General features: G+C 27.5%; 1 protein-coding gene across 1 annotated transcript in view; it reads right to left on the reverse strand.

Annotated features, from left to right (window-relative positions):
* Positions 1 to 19,327, reverse strand: part of Gfrl (Glial cell line-derived neurotrophic family receptor-like) — a 290,881-nt gene that overhangs the window by 111,146 nt on the left and 160,408 nt on the right. The window contains exons 3-4 of the mRNA XM_065502246.1: positions 8,575 to 8,745; positions 5,487 to 5,634 (exon numbers count right to left, since the gene is read on the reverse strand). Coding sequence (XP_065358318.1) covers positions 5,487 to 5,634; positions 8,575 to 8,745 — 319 coding nt within the window. The remainder of the gene's footprint in view (positions 1 to 5,486; positions 5,635 to 8,574; positions 8,746 to 19,327) is intronic.

Consider the following 19,327-nt stretch of genomic DNA (forward strand, 5'->3'; position numbering starts at 1 on the left):
AAAAAAAAATACAAAATTATGCAGTAAATATTGTGCTCAAAGACATCCTTCCATATGAAATATATTGTACAAAAGTATTCAAATGAATTTAGATAAATACTGAAAGTCAATATTTTAGGTATTATATAATAATATTATATATGTATTAATAATTACCAGATTTTCACTGTAACACAGATGGGTATAAATTTATTACTTATTGTTATATAGCAAAGTATATAAACTTTATAATTGGAGGTATGTCACATGTATAAGACTATTTATGACATAGCACACAAATTTTGGTGTGTTGAAATTACATACTCCTAACATGACAATATGTTTGAGTTGGCATAGCAATGCACAACAATGCGTTTACGTAATCACAATACAACAGACCATAAAAACTTGTAATTGTCTTGTGCATATCATTGGATGGCTACTAATATTTTTAAATTTTGACAACTGTATCTAACTCTAAACATGCGTTAGCCAAAAACCAAAATCTGTTGTCGAAAACCTAATTCATGAGAATGTATTGCTTTGTAGTTTGTTATTGTATCACCCATATGCAGTGTTGCCAGTTTAGCCTTTTTGAGGCTAAATTTAGCCTTTTTATTTACTCTTTAGCCTCGAAATTTTGGTTTTAGCTTCGTGGCTTTTTTCTAGCCTTTTCTTAATTTCAAAATAGAAATTAAAAAAGGCTAAAAATTTCGAGACTAAAGAGTAAATAAAAAGGCTAAATTTATATTTGTGAACCATTTTCATTTTAATTCATTACTGATTTTCATTTAGCTTTTCAACATACTCAAGAATTGTGCAGTATTAAAAGAACAAATAACAATTGCCAATATCAAGTGGTCCAAAATGAAATAGAGTATTTTATATCTGAAAGCTTAAATGTCTAGCAAATTCTCTTTCAAGACAAAATTGTTATTACACATTATATTCATCATTATATAATAGACAAGAGCCCCACAAACTCTTGAAGGCTTGTGATACTCGATGGCGATCAATAGCCGTTAAACGTCTTGTGGATCTATGCTTCGAGTTAAAACCCATTTTGTTTTAATTTCGTCAAACCAGCAATTCTAAAAAGCCAAACTTTTAAGTAATTAATACACTGATTATAATTTGGCGTACCATCTTTTTTTAAAACCAGTATTGCACAAAGTACAAAAAGTAAATAAATCATTTGCTGTTTTCTGATTTAAAATTCAAGGAATTTGATCCATTATCGTCGCCAATTGAAAATTGTTTAATGTTTTTGACACATTTTTCATACTAGTTTGATGAATGAGAGATAAAATAAAGAACGTTTTAATTAGTGAAGATTATGACAAAAATAATACGACAAATTAAACTAATTGAGCAATTGCGACAAAGATTACCATATGAAAACTCTACGCAAAATCAATTTTTTCCCGTTGATAATAAAGTAGTAAAACCAAAAAAAATATATTATGTCATATTGATAGTGAAAAATTAAAGTGCTAATAAAATTACGAAGCTTAAGGCTCAGGGGCAGAATATATTAAACTACAAATGGACAAATATAGAACCAACAATGTCCATTTTCTGACATGGTTAATCTAGTATTTAACTTTTTAGTACTTCCTTTAAGTAAAGCAGATGAATTTTATGAACATATTTTCTAATTTTTTATTTAAAAATAAATATAAACCAAAATTCTTAATTTATAATATTTTAGCTTTTTTTTGGCTTTTTTTCTAAAGCGGTTTAGCTTTTTCTGGCCTTTTTTTGAAGCCAATATAGCTTATTTTTTCGCCAGCTCCTGGCAACACTGCCCATATGTGCGAAAGGAGAGTAATTTGGTTTAATTTTTTCATTTGCATACACGCAGAGAAAAAATATAATTTGGCATGGTTACTGTAACCATTTCAATATTGTTACAAGTTTTTTAACTATATTATAGTCACAGTAACCTTTTACATGATTGTAGTAACCATAACATGGTTAATTTACGATTCACATGATTGTATCAACCATATATATGGTTACAGTAAACAAATATATGTTTGTGACAACCATTCATATGATGAAGGACTTATCATATTATGGTGCACTCGGCTTAAGGCTTATCATAATCTGATATTATGATAAAATTATTCAACATAAATATAGTTGCCACAAACATATACATATTTGTTTACTGTAACCATATATATGGTTGATACAATCATGTGAATCGTAAATTAACCATATGTTGGTTACCGCAATCATGTAAATGGTTACTGTAACTATAATATTGTTAAAAATCTTGTGACACTATTTAAATGGTTACAGTGACCATGCCCAATTATATTTTTTCTCTGCGTGTACACTTCCCTTCCCTCCTATGTATGTGCGTTAGTGTAAAAATACCTAACTCTAAATCAGCGAAATGCAATGAGCTCTCAAATGAGCTCTCTTGTTTTTATTTTCACATGTACGCAAGCACACACATTGTATAAAAACAGTCAGTCTCGCATGAGCATTGATAGAAGCAGGTTGTGTTACGCTTTTATGCTTGTTTATTTCATTATTTCAGCTAGTTGTTTTTGTTTTTGCCAGAGAATAATTCTCAACTCATACAACTACAATATCTAAAAACTGTAGTGGTGTGAGTTTGCATTTCGCTGCTCTAAATACATATGTATTAGTAACACAAGTGTTGATATGTTGGTGTCACTTTAATTTTCCCCAGACTTACAGAGTTTTACTCAAAGTAAAGCAGATGCACGTTATTTCATAATTACAAATTATTCTACAATATGATTTTTTTAAGCATTTTTATCACACTTTTTTCCTAATTCACGTCTATTTTGCACAAATGAAAAAATATTTTTATTTATTATTTTTCTTTAAATATTTGTGATTTGTTGAAAATCAGATAAAATCCAAACAAATTAAAAATAAAAATGGCACCATTTTTGTAACTAACACATATTTAGTGTTAGTCCATCCATCGTACATACCCCAAGAATTTTCTTTGGTTCCGATTTTTTTAGTTTTTGGCACATTTAGGCATTTCCATTTTTAAATTTTAAAAAATTTTAAAAATTTGACAAAGTGTGTAAGTTTATGTATTCATATCTTGCACAGCTTTGCATTTGGTTCAGGAACCATGATTTGTTTGGTTCAGGAACCATGATTTGTTTGGTTCAGGAACCATGATTTGTTTGGTTCATTAAATTTCTACCAAACATTAAATTTCTTAGCAAACAACACAATAAAAGGAATTCTGGGACAAGAAGGACTACTATGTTTAATTTTTTTTATAAAAGATTTCTCATATAAAAAAAATTTATTGTTATAAAAGTGCATAATGCAATTTTCTAATGCATTTTTTACCAATTTCTATCCTTTTGAATTTTACTTTCTTTTACAAAAATAAAATGTGAAATATTTAGTAAACAACGCAATAAAACTTATTCTGGAACAAGAAGTTCTACTACTTTTTTGTATATTTTTTTTTAAAAATAGTTCAGCTCGTTTCTTAATAAAAAATTAACTTACATTTACATATGGTTCCACAGTCAACAGAATCAGATCACAGTTTTATAACCTATATACATAAACTTGCATACTTTGTCGAATTTTTAAAAAATCTAATATCGTGAATTAAATCGGTAGGTTTATCAAAATTAGAAAAAATGCAAATATCAAAAAGGAGTACGTGTGCCAAATATGAACAAATTCTGTTTACCCAGAGTAAAAAATTACATTTCTTTATAAATGGTTCATGGATTGATATAATTGTATGATATTTTTATGCTTAGATTGATCCACATAAGATCTGAACTTTGAAAATGAACGCAAACAGATTTGGAAAATTTCAAAAAACTAAGATCTTTTTAAAAAATCTGAATATTTTAGTTATGGTTGGACTAAGCATAGAAATTTAGTTCAAACCATTTGAAGTAACTGTCATATGATACTTAAATTAAAAAAAAAACAACTACAATATTAATTTTTATTAATTCTTAAAATTAAAAGTTTTATATTATCACACAAAAGGGACGACCCTAATATTGTTATGTACAATGACCATGCACAATGTACATGTATTTATGTTATAGTATATAGTTTCTACTACTGGCATCTAACTATTTACCTATTTACATATGAGGGTTTTCAGGTCAAGTGAAATTTGCACGAAGATTATTCAAATTGGATTTTAGTTGAAACACAATTTTTCAACAAGATCGGTCAAAAACTCTGTGTGTGAAAGGGGGTACAAATTTGACATTTTTGCCAAACAGGTGTTTTTTCTTATCCATGTAACTTATTACCTATTGTTCTTAGTAAAATTTGTCTTAAATATTTTATATAGCTATTTCTTCAATCTTTCGAAAAAAATTAAAAAATAAAATAAAAATTTGTTAACTTATTTTTTGCATAATCAAAAATTTTTTGGACTTTTTATTCAAAAAGGACCGTTTTTTTTTTTTTGCTCAAAAGAAAGCTTAGTGGGATGCGAGTGGGATTTTGAAAAAAAGTATAAAGATTGAAAAAGTAGCTATTTAAAATATTTGGGACAAATTTTGTTAAGAACAATAGGTAAGAAGTTACATGGAGAAGTTACACCTATTTGGCCAAAATCAAATTGCAACGCCCTCTAACTCAGATAGTTCTTGACCGATCTTGTTGAAAAATTGTGTCTAAACTACTAGCTAATACGAGTAACGTTGGTGCAAACCGGAAGACATTGGTTTTAAAAGTTGGTTCACTTGACATGAAATCTCCCATATACTAAAGTAAGTATTAAATTCATATTGTATTCTACCATAACATTATGATTATAGTTAAAACTCTTAGTTACTTGCAGCAACAAAATACCTGGGAGAGTATAAAGTTTAGTTTTTGAAAATACTAAAATACAAGTTGCAAATGCATGAGTCTGTACAAGGATGTACTCTACAAATGTATGAGTGAGAAAGACAACAAAATTTCTATTCAAAAACAAAAAATCCAAACCAAACATACAACATTCAATATAAATGAGTTTTACTTATAAATGGGGTTCCTAGGAATTGTTGATTATATTGAGCAGCATGTATTTTTTTGCTTAATATTTTTATTTTTATGTTTTTTCCCCAATAAAAACATTGCATGCAACAGCACTTGAAAATATGCTTATGGCCATAATTATTAATTATTGAGCCATCGTTAGAGCAATTGTAATTATTAATGATAGTTGTAATAATTGAAAATAAGAGGAGAGCAAATAGTTTTATATACATATACTTATATTTATAAGTAGAGAGGAAGAGAGTTTTGGTGCAGTCAATTGAAAATTATACAAATAAATGAAAAAAAAACTATTAAAAGTTGTAGTGGCATTTGTACTCATGGCACTAGTAGTTATTAGTATTATTTTAGTTTTACTTGCACAAGTTGTTGGTTGAGTCCTTTGGGTAAAATTGTGCTTTCTTCTTTTTTTGATATTCTAGTATGTATAAGTAAAACGTTTTCTTAAAGATTTTTGTTTTTATTGAAATTACCTGTTTTCCATTTTACATTTATTGTCTCGAACTTTACAATGTGCCTTAAAGTCTTCGAAAAGTTTTAGACACTTTTTCTCTTGCTGACACACTGATAAGGCGTGATTGCATGTTGGCAATGCATCTATAGGATATGGATCTCTTTCGGCTGGAAATATAGAAATGTAAAATTAAATTCAATATAGTTTACTTTTTGGTGAAATTATTTATGTTTTAAAAATTTGAATTTATTTGGTATATTTCACATCAATAGAACTTTCTTAACATTAATGCATTAGGTCTCTGTGGAAATATCAACATACATACAGAAAGACGGATGGACGGAAAAAGCTACACCTTTTCAGAATTCTATCCAGAATATAGTACATACACAGAAAAAACTGTTTCTTAAACCGTTTCCATTCAAAAATGTATCACATATTGAACTGGTTCCAATTAGTTCGTAATTGAATCAAGTATTCATGTGCTCAAAAACAAAATTGTCTGATATTTTTTATTGAGTTTTGAATTTGATAATTTTGACAATTGAATATACAATTTTCGTTATTGGTTGAATTTTAAATACAAAAATTATTGAATAGATAATTTTTGTAATTGAAAACACATTTTTGTTATTTTTTGTGTTTTCAATTACGAAAATTATCTATTCAATAATTTTTGTATTTAAAGTTCAACCAATAACGAAAATTGTATTTTCAATTGTCAAAATTATCAAATTCAAAACTCAAAATTCAATAGAAAATATCAGAAAATTTTGTTTTTGAGCACATGAATACTTGATTCAATTATGAAATAATTGAAACCAGTTCAACATGTGATAAATGTTTGAATTGAAATATAGTTTTTTCTGTGTACAAAATTTAAATTTAGGAGATACACTGAAACGGAATTCATATCACTTGTATTTCTTTTTTGATTCGAAATGAAAGAAAATAAATATTGACACACGTCGGTAGACGATACCAAAAACCTTGCGTGTGCAACATTTTAGATTACTAATATTTCACCTCTTAAAGTTACGATTATTTAAAAGTTCAAAAATGTACTCAAAACAAATTCCATTATTTGGCCGTGGAGACCATTTTGAGATTTTTATTTTTAATTTTGAAAAACTGCCGATTTAATTTACGATTTCCTATTTTTGAAATTTTATAAATCTGGGGTCCATTTATAATGTCCTCTTTAATCTATATAAATACATAGAAATCTTTTAATATAAAAGTGTACTATTTTTGAATATATTAAAATGTAAAATGTTAAATAAATAGAGCAATAAAAATAATTCTTCTCCAAGATGATTTTATAAAATGGTTCTACTATTTTTTTTTTTAATAAATAAAAAATTAATGAATATTTATTTTGTATGAAGAAACAATTTGAATTGTTTTCTAGGAAAAAATAAACAACATTTGTACAAGTGTTTTAACAATATTATGATCAATGTAATTATTTATATAATTTTGGTACCTACAATATGCTTAACTTATTAATCACATGATTGTAGTAATCAAGTATATGTTTGTGGTAACCATTTTAATGATGTAATACTTCATCATATTGTGTTGTCCTCGGATTATGGTTATCATACTCTGAGAACAACATATGATATAATGGTTCATCATGCAGATGATTGCCATAAACATATATTTACTTACTAAAATCACATATATTACTGCTACAATCGTGTGAATGGTAAACTTAAGCATATTATGGTTACCGTAATATTAAAGAGAATATAATAGCTTGTCATACGGTTCCTTAATTAACAAAATCCGACTATAGCTTTAAAAGATATGAATACATAAACTTACATACTTTGTCGAATTTCGTTTGTTTGAAAAACCGAAAATAAAATCTCGAGTTTTTTTAAAATATGAAAATTTTGCAAAACCAATGTAAATTTATGACTGATACGGTGAATAAATGAAATATACCATTATTAATGTGTTTGGAGGTAGTTCACAGGTTTCAAAAATATTTAAAAGCAAAGATTCTAACGAAATTAAATGATTAATAAAATTAAAGTTTTAGAATAAAACACACTAATAAAGTCATATTTATTAAAGGAAGGTATGTACATCAAAGATACATATATACTTTCAATATGTCGTAAAATTTAGCATAAACTTCTGGAATTATGCGGAATTTAATTATTAATAGTTTCATTATGTGCAATTGATTCTGAAAAAAGTTTTTAAGTTAACTCATCGTCCTCTACTATATAGAATCATTGCAATTCTTTTAAATTTCTGTCTAAAGAGGTTTATATTGTATAGCAGCAGCTTTCAAATGAGTCCAAATGTTTGATATAATTCGGTATCATATGAAAAGTCATTGAAAATCTAATGGAATAAAATAAGAAAAATGCACATCCGAATATATCAGAATTTTTCTGATTCTACGAAAACATTTTTGAAATTTGTATATTTAATTCACTGTGATTAACTGCTACTGCTTTTTGTTGGGCTTTTATTGAATAGTATCAGTATCTTTCTGTTCCTTTCGCACACAAACTAAATAAATGAATCGACACTTCGAATCTTAACCTAATTTATCTTCATTCACAATTCTTGGCAACTGTAAATCTTTTTAAAAAAAAACCAGCCTAAACACATTCATAACCTTTTCAAACTAACTGCAAAAAACATAAAGTGGAAAAAATCAACAATTTCTTAGCAAACTCTTAATTTATTCTTACATTTCCTTCGACATAAGGAACACTTAAGGAACAATATGTAAAACAACAACAATAACATCAGTAGCAGCAGCAACATTTTTATTGTTAAGAAAAACAATAAAACACTTAAACACAATTTGTTGTACTAATGTTTGTATGTTGCAAAAGTAAAATGGCTTTTGTTCAAAAAGGAAAGTATAAACTTCTAAAGGATTTTTCATATTTATCTGTTGCCTTTTTTTGTAAGTTTCTGTTTGTGAGGTAAAAAAATAAGTCAGTGTACGTGGGATCTCAAAGAAATCAAAATCACGTGTATGAAACACTTTAAAAAAATAATAAGAATTAAATCATTGCTTTAATTTGTTAACTTTCAAGTGTTCCACAATATGTTTTTTATTAAGTAAAACTTACCTTTTTTAAGCACAAATCCACAAGGATGGTCGAATAAGAAATCTCGAAAATGATTACAGTCAGGATCCATGCCAGGCTCTTTACACAGGCATGTAGGACGAAAGAACTGAAAGGCTTGCAGGGTTCTTAAAGCCGCTTGGCATTTTGTTACAGTTACTGTACTGCAGGATACTGAAAAAGAAAGGAAAATGTATTTATTAGTTTATAGTTCAGTTTTTTTTATCAGTTATTTTTAAATCCTGTTTCAGCCTATTAAAGTACCTCAAATTACTTGTTATTTTTCAGGTTCTCTAAATTTTTTTTATATCATTTATTAACATTTATAAATATTTTTGTTATATAAATCTATGGTATTTAAAGTGCTCTATATTAAGCAGAGTGGCATTTTTAGTTTGCATTTTAATAAACATGAAATTACTGCCAGAGACTATTTCGGTTGGATCTAAATTTAAATCAAAGTTTAGTTAATTTGTAAATACTATTTCTGAGAATTTTAGTTTCAGTTTAGTCGTTATTGTATCAAAGCACAAAAGTATAACATTTTGGAGAATGGATTTAATTTTATAGATATATGCGCCGAATAATTTCTGTGCTTCCAAGTGGAACTTAGCATACAAAAATCATCAACCTGTCGAAGCTGGAGAGCAAACGCAGATCTTGTACATGATATTCACCATTAAAAATTGTTAGTTTTGACTAACATTTTAACGTTGCCAGATCATAACATACAATTTCTATATTCTAACTTGAAAATCTTTTATTTACTAAAATTCTAAAATAATCATTCCTAAGTCCTACAAATACTCTTCGAAAAATAAATATATATGCTACTTGAAGTTCTTTAATAATTTTATCTTAAATAACCAGAAACATGACTGGTATACTAACATGAATATAAAAAAAACACTTAATAAAATATATTTGTTTTATTTTATTTATTTATTGTATTATTTGCAATCACAAACTACCATAATAATTCATATTGCATCAATGTTTGTAAATATGTTAACTATCTGTACATACATATGTATTGTATATAAAAAATAGTTTATATATCGCACTCGTTCAACAATACTGTATTAACTCAAAATTTTTAAAAATTCACTTTTTGCAAGAAATCAACTAACAACGTCAATATCTATCTACTGTAAAAATTTCAACGTATTCCGATTTCTCTTTCATCTCGAAAACCACATTTGAGATCATTTTCGTGATAATTAGTGACTACCTTGTATCAACAAAAAGGTATTATTTTGAGTTAGTACAAAAATTTAAATAGAAATACATCGTATATTTTCATAAAAAAATTATTATTATTATAAATTGAGGCTTTATTCAAGTTAAAAATAATCAAATTGTTTTATTTATATTTGGTTGTATTTTGAGTTGATACTGTTTTGTAGATAAAATAATACAAAAAAATATCGAGAAGTTTCAGAAAAATGGTATTAACTCAAAAAATAGATTTGTTTTGCAATAATTGCAAAAATTTTAAAGAAAAACAATGTAAATATATTTTCAAATGGAATTGGCTTAATATGATGTATTCGGATTTTCACATTCTCTTAAAATGTAATCACAAACAGTTTTTGGCCTCTACTGAACATTTTAAAATTTTGAGTTAATACAGTATTGTTTAACGAGTGCGATATGTACTATTCGTAACATATCTTTTAAATATTTTATGGACTATACAAAATATAATAAATGATGTCTGTCTTAAAACGTTTGTGTCTGGTCATATATGTATATATACATGTTAAATATACACAAACAAAAATAATTTTTGACAGCTGACATTATAAAGGTAAAAAAAATTATAAATAAATAAATAATTGCTAGATTTACAAGAGATTTATGCATATAGTTTGCTGATGTTGTTGATGTCAATACTAATGTCATTGTAACTGATGATGATTATAAGGTTTATGGAAAAAATACTAAAAAATAAAGATTTTTCTGCATTTAGTGCTTTAAAAGAAATCATATATTGCTTAGTATACATATTTGTCATTTAATATTTTAAACAAATTGCTTATTTTATATAAAATTTATGTAGGTATATTAGGGCGGATCGATTTGTAGGGACGCAAAAAAATCGCAAATTTGACAAGGACATCGTATTCTAGGGTTAAAAATAAGAAACTTTGCCCAAGGAACCATACCTCTAAAATGAATTCTGATGTTCCTTATTTTGACCCTAAGGTCAAATTTCAAAAAAAATTTTGAGAATTTGACTACGCATATTTTTCCAAATTTATTTATTACTAGAAAACATCTGTTTGATATTGCAAAGATTGTAATATACAGTGTCGGTCATCCAACCTTCAATCTTAATACATGTAGTGGCATTTCGGCTGGTTCCAATGAATTAAAAAATTTAGTATGGAAATTTCTTATTCATGCACCTAATATGCAAGAGTAAACAAAATTGTTTATCACAGACCGAAAATCAAAAATCTGACTTTACACTGTTACCCAAAAGGCTTTTTTGAAGATTCCGTGAAAATTTCATCAAAATCGGTCCAGCCATTTTTGAGTCCATACGGAACATTTTTATCCATTTTTATGGAATATAGTGCATTAGAAGTGTAATGTAAAAATTGGATTTTATATGCCCCTCCGCCCATAGACCAAATATCAAAAATCTTACTATGCACTGTTAATCGCTGGGCTATTCTGAAGATTCCCTGAAAATTTCATCAAAATCGGTCCAGCCGTTTTTTATATATATAGATGGCATTAACGGTATAATGTAAAAATTAAATTTTTACACACCTCTCCGCCCACAGACCGAATATCAAAAATCTGAATTTACAGTGATACCCGCTGGGTTATTCTGAAGATTCCCTGAAAATTCCATCAAAATCGGTCCAGAAGTTTTATATATATATAGATGGTATCAGCGGTATAATGTAAAAATTTGATAATGCCACGCCCCTCCGCCCACAGACCGAAAATCAAAAATCTGACTTTACAGTGTTACCCGCCAGGCTATTCTGAAGATTCCCTGAAGATTCCATCAAAATCAGTGGAGCCGTTTTTGAGTTCATTCGGAACATACATACATACCCACATACAAACATCCATTTTTATATATATAGATAGATAGATAGATGACACGAACGCCATTTTGTGCTTGTTGAATACCCCGCTACTTAAGCACGCTAAAACTATTCGTGTTAATCATTTCGCTCATTGCGAGCAAAAGTTGATTTAAAGTTTAAACTAAATCTTAAAAATAAAGCTATGCTGATTCTCATATCACATCAATATCACTATGCACGAAATTGACACTTTTTTCCTGTCAAGAGGGGCACCCAGCCGCTTAAACTAATTCGGGTACCCTGAATTCAGTGGTGCTAACCGGTTTTTTAGGTTAGTTCGCATTTTCGAGATATACCGTTATTTGGAAAATGAAGGAGGTTGTACAACACATATTCGCGTAACTCAAAAACGGTTTAGTTTATTGAATAAACTGAAAAAACGAAATTCCGCAACGAAATTACCTTCGAGTAAAGCCTAACATGTTTATAATCTTCGCAGTCGTTTTAGAAAAATTTGGAAATGCATATACGCTCTTAATTTCTATTACACATTTAGAAAACGAAGTTCCAAATAAAACAAGCTCTAAATAATTAAAATCTTTCCACAACTTTTCATTTCACAAAAAAATAATACAAATATCCCCTAATATTTTATCAAAATACATAACTCGTAGTAATTAGCTACATCGTGCAGAGGGAAATAAATCCAAACCCTTAGTCCGATTTGAATGAAATTTGACATGTGCAAAGAAGAAGTGTACGGTCAATTTTTAAAACGATCCTATTTCTTCGTTTGTGTTTCGATTTCAAAAAATTACACATGTAGAATCTCCTCATCGTGCACTACCAAAAACCTCATCGTATCAACTGTATCTTATAGCTTAGGAGATATTCGTATTTTGAAAATTAAATTATCAACATTTTTACCCATCATACTCCAGTTTTTTGATAACAATGGGTACAAATATTTCCCGATTTTCTTCTTTTTTCTTTTATTGGACTACAATGTACATATATGTCAAACAAAAAAATAATTGTTTCCAAATTGTGACTGACTCCGTTTTAAAAACCAAAAATTTTGAAATTTTTCTAAAAAAAAATTTATATTTCTAAAATAATTGCGAAGATTAAAAAAATGGAAAGCCTTACTTAAAGATAATTTTGTTGCGGAGTTTCAGGTTTTTCAGTTTGCTCAATAAACTAAACCGTTTTTGAGTTACGCAAATATATGTTGTGCAACCTCCTCCATTTTCGAAATAACGGTATATTTCGAAAATACTAACCTAAAAAAACAGATAGCACCACTGAATTCAGCGTACCCGAATTAGCTTAACCCACCGGGTGCCCCGCTTGACAGTTTTTTCAACTAGCACAGTGTATTTATCATACGCTCTATAAACAAAATTTATACACAATAAATACGTAATCTAAAGTGCCAAAAATTATGATTTTTTGAAATTTTTGTATAGGAATCCAGAGGGTGTGCCACTAGCATGACTGGGTTGGCCCTCCAAAGTTAGTGGGGTCGGTCATACATTTAGACTCGACTGGGGCACTTTAAATGGGTCAAAGTGGGATTTTTCAAAATTTGACCTTTCGGTCAAAATAAGGATCATCACAATTCATTTTATAGGTATGGTTCCTTGGGCAAAGTTTCTTATTTTGATCCCTAGAGTACGATTTTCCTTGTCACTTGGCGAAGTATTAGGGGGTAAAAACATGTAAATTCAGTAACTTTATATCTTCTTAACTACTTAATAGTGTTACAAACAAATTTAAAATGCATCTTCATCCACATAAAAAAGTAATCAGGTGTTTGGTACTTTTTTGAAATTCTAACATTTTGGGGAAGAAAACGCGTAAAAACAATATCTGGGTTAAATTTTGTTTGTTCCTTATGTACCTTTGCAACCCATAAATATAGAAATAAATTTTAAAACGTATTCTTAACAAATCAAAAAATACCAGATATGCAAGCGGTACTTTTCGAACCCTTGAATTAAAAATTGCATTTATTTTTCGTACTTTTTCTATAAATTGATATGGTAAGAAGTTTTGTACGTTTTTAATATTTTAAGTGAAGTAAGAATCAAGTGATTAAAGGTATTAAGCTACAATAAAAAGATAACAAATAGAACTGTTTCTGCAAAGGTACCTTTAGAATTGTCTATAATATTTGGCCTAAAAACATAAAATTAAGCATATATGGTAAGAATCCATGGAGGACTATTTATTGATTATATTATAATGAAATGCATTTAGGCACATATGATCCTCAATGAGTTAGATCATGAAATTCTCTATTACAATTAACTAATAAACACGGAACCTTTACATGTTAGCCTGAATGAGTGAGAATTCACAAAGGGAGACTAAATGGTGCTTTTTTCTTATTTCTAACTAGCTGACCCGACAGACGTTGTCCTGTCCAAGTTAAAAAAATGTTTGTGTTCGATATGTGAATTTGTGAGAAACGGTTTGAAAAGGGTAAAAATAATTAAAAAGAAACAAAAATGTATTATTGAATGATAATTTTTATTCATATAATACACAGAATAAAATATACATAGAAGAGCTACTGAGAGATAAAGAACCTAAGTTTCTTGTCAACCTAAGTCTTTCAACAACAGAATACATACAAATCAATGTACATATTTTGAGTTTTAATATAAGTAATTTTGGTCTGAAAAATTAGTGACCACAGATCGAGCTGCTTTTCTTGATTAAACGCTTATTAGCCAAGTTATTAGCAATTTTAGATATTGTGAGTTTTTTTTATAAAAAATCGTTTTTTTTTGTCAGAAATATAAGTGATCACAGATCGAGCTCCTTTTCTTGATTAATCGCTTATTGGCCAAGTTATTAGCGATTTTAGATATTGTGAGTTTTTATATAAAAAATAATTTTTTTGTCAAAAATATGAGTGCTCAAAGATCGAGCTCCTTTTCTTGATTAATCGCTTATTGGCCAAGTTATTAGTGAATTATCTTGAGTTTTTATATAAAAAATCGAATTTTGGTCAGAAATATGGGTGATCACAGATCGAGCTCTTTTTCTTGATTAAACGCTTATTGTCAAGTTATTAGCGAATTTCGATATTTTGAGTTTTTATATAAAAAATCGATTTTGGTCAGAAATATGAGTGATAACAGATCGATCTGCTTTTCTTGATTAAACACTTAGTGGCCAAGTTATTAGCGAATTTAGATATTATGAGTTTTTATATAAAAAATCGATTTTTGGTCAGAAATATATGCTGCATGTTATATTTGTCACTGGTACCTTTTGAATTGTCTGTTATGAAGAACCGAAATCTTGAAATTTGATGCATATGATTCAAAGTGGGAACTTTTTTTATTCTTATTGGCACTTTTTGATTTATAAATCTAGAAACATTAAATTACGTGAAAAATATAAGAGATCACGGGTTATCGACCCTTTTCGATTTGGACCACTATTTACCGACTTATAGCCACGATGTGTTTCATTTAATTTTCATATGAAAAATCGCTTTTTGTTTGAAAATAATGTTATTGCTGATGCACGTCCTTTTTCCATTTGGACCACTAGTTTGCGACTTATAGCCAAGTTTATGTTACAGTTCATTTTCACTTTACTACGATTCAAAGCGCATTGGTGTAGCTAGTAGTTTAATAAAACTGTAGTATTTGTTCATGTTATTTGTAGTATAATGTACTACAGCACGTATGAATGGTACAAATATCAATCATACGCCACCGATATTTTTTTTATTAAAATATTAACATTAACATCCATTACCGAAAAACTAACTCTGAACAACTAGTGCTAGTGCGTAACAATTTGTTGTGTAAATTCTCATAAAGATAATTTGTTAACTTGTTTTCTGTTTTTATTGTGAATAGTCAGTCACATTTTTTTTATAATTTTAATTTTATTTGATTATTAAGCAATTTTACAAGCAATATTTCTTAGTTGTTATTTCTTGGTATCTTTTAATTTCCATTTAATCAACATCATGTATAATTAATCACTTGCTATTAAATGAGAAAAGCATGAAAATAATATTTATGATAAAAACAAAATTTATTTATAACAATAATACTCGTACAACAATTTTTGTTAAATTTTTCTCTTACACAAAAAAACGAAGTCATAATGTCAAACATAAATCTTTCTTTATGTTGCTGCCGCCACACTATTTTAAATATGAAAAAACATTAAAAATCATAAATACAGACATTTGGTGGAAAAAACAGTGCCCAACCAGCAACAATAACAACAACAAACAATGGAATTTAATTTCCCGCACTCTACACATTAAGGAGTCTGAAGTGTAATAAAATCATTTTGGTTTTTATTAATTTTAAGCTAAAGGGAAAAGAATTGTGAATGAGAGCGGGCGAAAACAAAACTGAAATCAGCTTTAAAAAGAGCTTAAAATTAATTACATGTGTATGTTAAAGTCTTAACGGGAATCACATGGAAGTCCTCTCATACAAAGGCTACAAATTTATATGTTTATTTAAACAAAATTCTGGATATTTCGTTAAATTTTACAGTTTGCAGTATTTTATCACCAAATATTTGTTTGAAAAATAGATTACAAAGATAGTGTGTTTTGTTTAATGAAAAACAAAAAATATTAATATGAACACCGATTGATAAACAACTAGTTGCGTTCAGAAAATCGATATTTGATAATAAACGTTTTTTTGGTTGAAAACCCTGTTTATTTTAGAAAACCAGATACATTTTTTCAATTTATTAGTTTTATTAAAAAAAAAGGATTTTTAATGATAATCGCTTTTTTAATATACTTTTTTTAAAGAAACATTTATTTAATTCATTAGTTTTATTTAAAAAACTGGATATTTAATGTTAATCGGTTGTTTAGAGAGGTAGTTCTATTATAAGTTGGTTTTCTCTTAATACCGATTTTCTGATGAAAAAACGATTGTTGGATTAAAACATAGTTTGAAAAAACAAAGGTTGGCTACAATTACCGCTTTATCTTTAAAGTTCAGTTGATAAAGAATTGAAATATTAAATATTAAAACTTGTGGATAGCCATTCAAAGTTGCATAAATTAGATTTACATTTCCTATTTTTATATTCAGTACAATTCAATATTACGTAATTGTTATTACACTCAATACTATTAATACCAATACGTTATAAGCAAGACATTTTTTTGTTGAATTTTTTTCGAATTATTTTTAACTTGTCAATCTAGCCTCGTATACATGTATACTTTTACTTCGTTATTCTTATTTTTTATTATTTTTTTACTGGTCTATAATAAGCATTCACGGCCACCAAACCTACATATATAAATAAGTACATATTCATGTGCAATAGGGTGGCTCTATTGTCGATTTTCGATATTCTTAAGGTTTATGTTCTGTTCTTCGCCAGAATCGGATAGTATTTCATTTGAAGTTTTATTTTTAAAAATATTGCTATTTTTTTAAAAGAAAAAAAATCCAATTAAAAATATTTTTTGTATTTTAATTAAATGTTTAAATATAAAAGTTGTCTGACATTGTTAACCTATTATAACTTAATTTCGTAAATTAGTAAAGCAAATAAACATTGTTCAATTTAATATTAGAAAATATACTATGAAATGTTATAAAAGAAATAATTTTAACAAAACTTGTGCTCAAAAACTAAATTTCCTCAAAATCGCCCAATTTCAAATCGGTCCCTACGCTAACCCATAATAGCACAACCTTTAATATTTTAATGTAATTTCTCTAATTTTTTAAAATTTCTTTTTCTATTTTTTTTTTTTTTTTAGAAAAAGTGTATAATTTGAGAATTGACATTATCAGTAATGCTTCCATGTAAATATATTTTATTTTATGATTTAGGGTATTATTTTCTAAATTCCGGCGCAAATGACAGTTTTATATGGAAAACAAAAATTTCAAAATTCGTTTTCATTAAAATTCTTTGATTTTAAAAGCCAAAAAACACCTAAAAATTTTTGTATTTGTATTGAAAACAATTTTTTTACATTTTTGATATTTTATTTCTGTTGTTCATATGAACTATCACTTGAAGCAGGGATTTATATAGTAATTCTTTCTTCTTTCTATGTACGTAAAAGCAAAATGAAAAATAAGTATTTGCCGAGATAAAAGCTTTTTTGGACTTAGAGCTTTTTCTATTGCTTAGTTTATATTTTTTAATGGACTTAGGTCATTTTCTTAGAACTTTTATTTCATTATATTTGTTAGTTACTACAATGAAAGATTGTACTTTTTTTGTTTTTATTCAAAAAGCTAATAACATGTAAAAAATATGTTTTTATTTTTTAAAAAAGGAAACATAATTTATTCAGAAATATGAATAAGATTATTATTGTAATTTAAATGATAGTATTATAAAATTCATTTCAATTTCTATATGTATTTGTATGTAAATAATGAAAACAAAAATTATATAGCCTTATTTCATTGCTGTTATAAAAATAATATTAATTTAAACTTAGGGGAATTCATTAAATGTAAGCAAATTGTATTCCTCGAATTTCCGTTTCTTTGGAATCGCCTTTCCACGGCCATATTGAATATTTTTGAAAAATTTAACACCAGTATAGTGGTCAGGGTATAATGCGTTTGTGAATATGTTTATTAAACTAATATTTTTGGGCGTTATAAACATAAAGTATACCGATAGACTCAGGATCACTTTCTGTGTCGATTAAACCTTGTGCGCAAAGAACAGGTCGCAATTTTAAAGATATTTCGATAAATATTGGTACATACACTTTTTTCGGCCCAAGGACGAAGCCTATTGAAATTGGCTGATATCGGTCCATTATTTCACATAAATGTCATAAATGTTTAATTTATATAGGTATCTACACAAACTTAGCTCAACATAAGTTTTTTTTTAATTTCATGCCGATCGGTCTATAATTAGTCATAGCTCCCATATAAGGACCGCTTCCTTAAAATTACTTTATCGACCATAAATTTCTTAAAAATGTTGGTATACACATTAAATTCAACGCAAATAACTTTCATATTTACATAAATCACATGACGATCGATCAATAACACTCTGCTACAAAATGACACTTTTTGTCAGAACTTGAAAAGCGACCTAATGGGGGTTGTAGGCCTAGGTGAGGACATACTACAACCGTTTTCAAAGATTTTGAAACTCCCTCAAAATTTTGAGATATTTTGAAAAAAACTTTTTTAGGGTAGGTTGTAGTACTTTAGTACCTCTAACTCACACATTTTTAGACCGATTTCAAAATTTTAAACAATTATGGATAGACAAAGAATTAAGTTTTCATTTATGCATAAAATGTATATCGAAAAAATTGCGTAAGTTTTTATAAAAAGTTTCGCTTTATTTTTTATTTTTTTTAATAATTTTTCAAATTCAACAATAGTTATTTTAATTTTTTTCTATAAAAACCTATTCTTTTTTGCACAGTGTTTTCAACTTTATATGGGAAAAAATCAGATATTACTTGTTAAAATCGGTTTATATTTGCAAAAGTTTTTAAACTTTTTTGAAAAAAGTTCGAAATATAGTACAAATATTTTTTCTACAGTTTTTTGTTTTTTTTATTCATATGCGCTGGGGGAGAAAATACTAAAAATGGTGTTAATTAAAAGTTGAATAACTTTTACAATTTTAATCCGATTTGAATAATTAAAACCATGTTTTATTAAGAACAAAATTTCCTATATATGTTGGTA

The sequence above is a fragment of the Calliphora vicina genome, chromosome 1, assembly GCF_958450345.1.
Source record: "Calliphora vicina chromosome 1, idCalVici1.1, whole genome shotgun sequence".
Lineage (NCBI taxonomy): Eukaryota > Metazoa > Arthropoda > Insecta > Diptera > Calliphoridae > Calliphora > Calliphora vicina.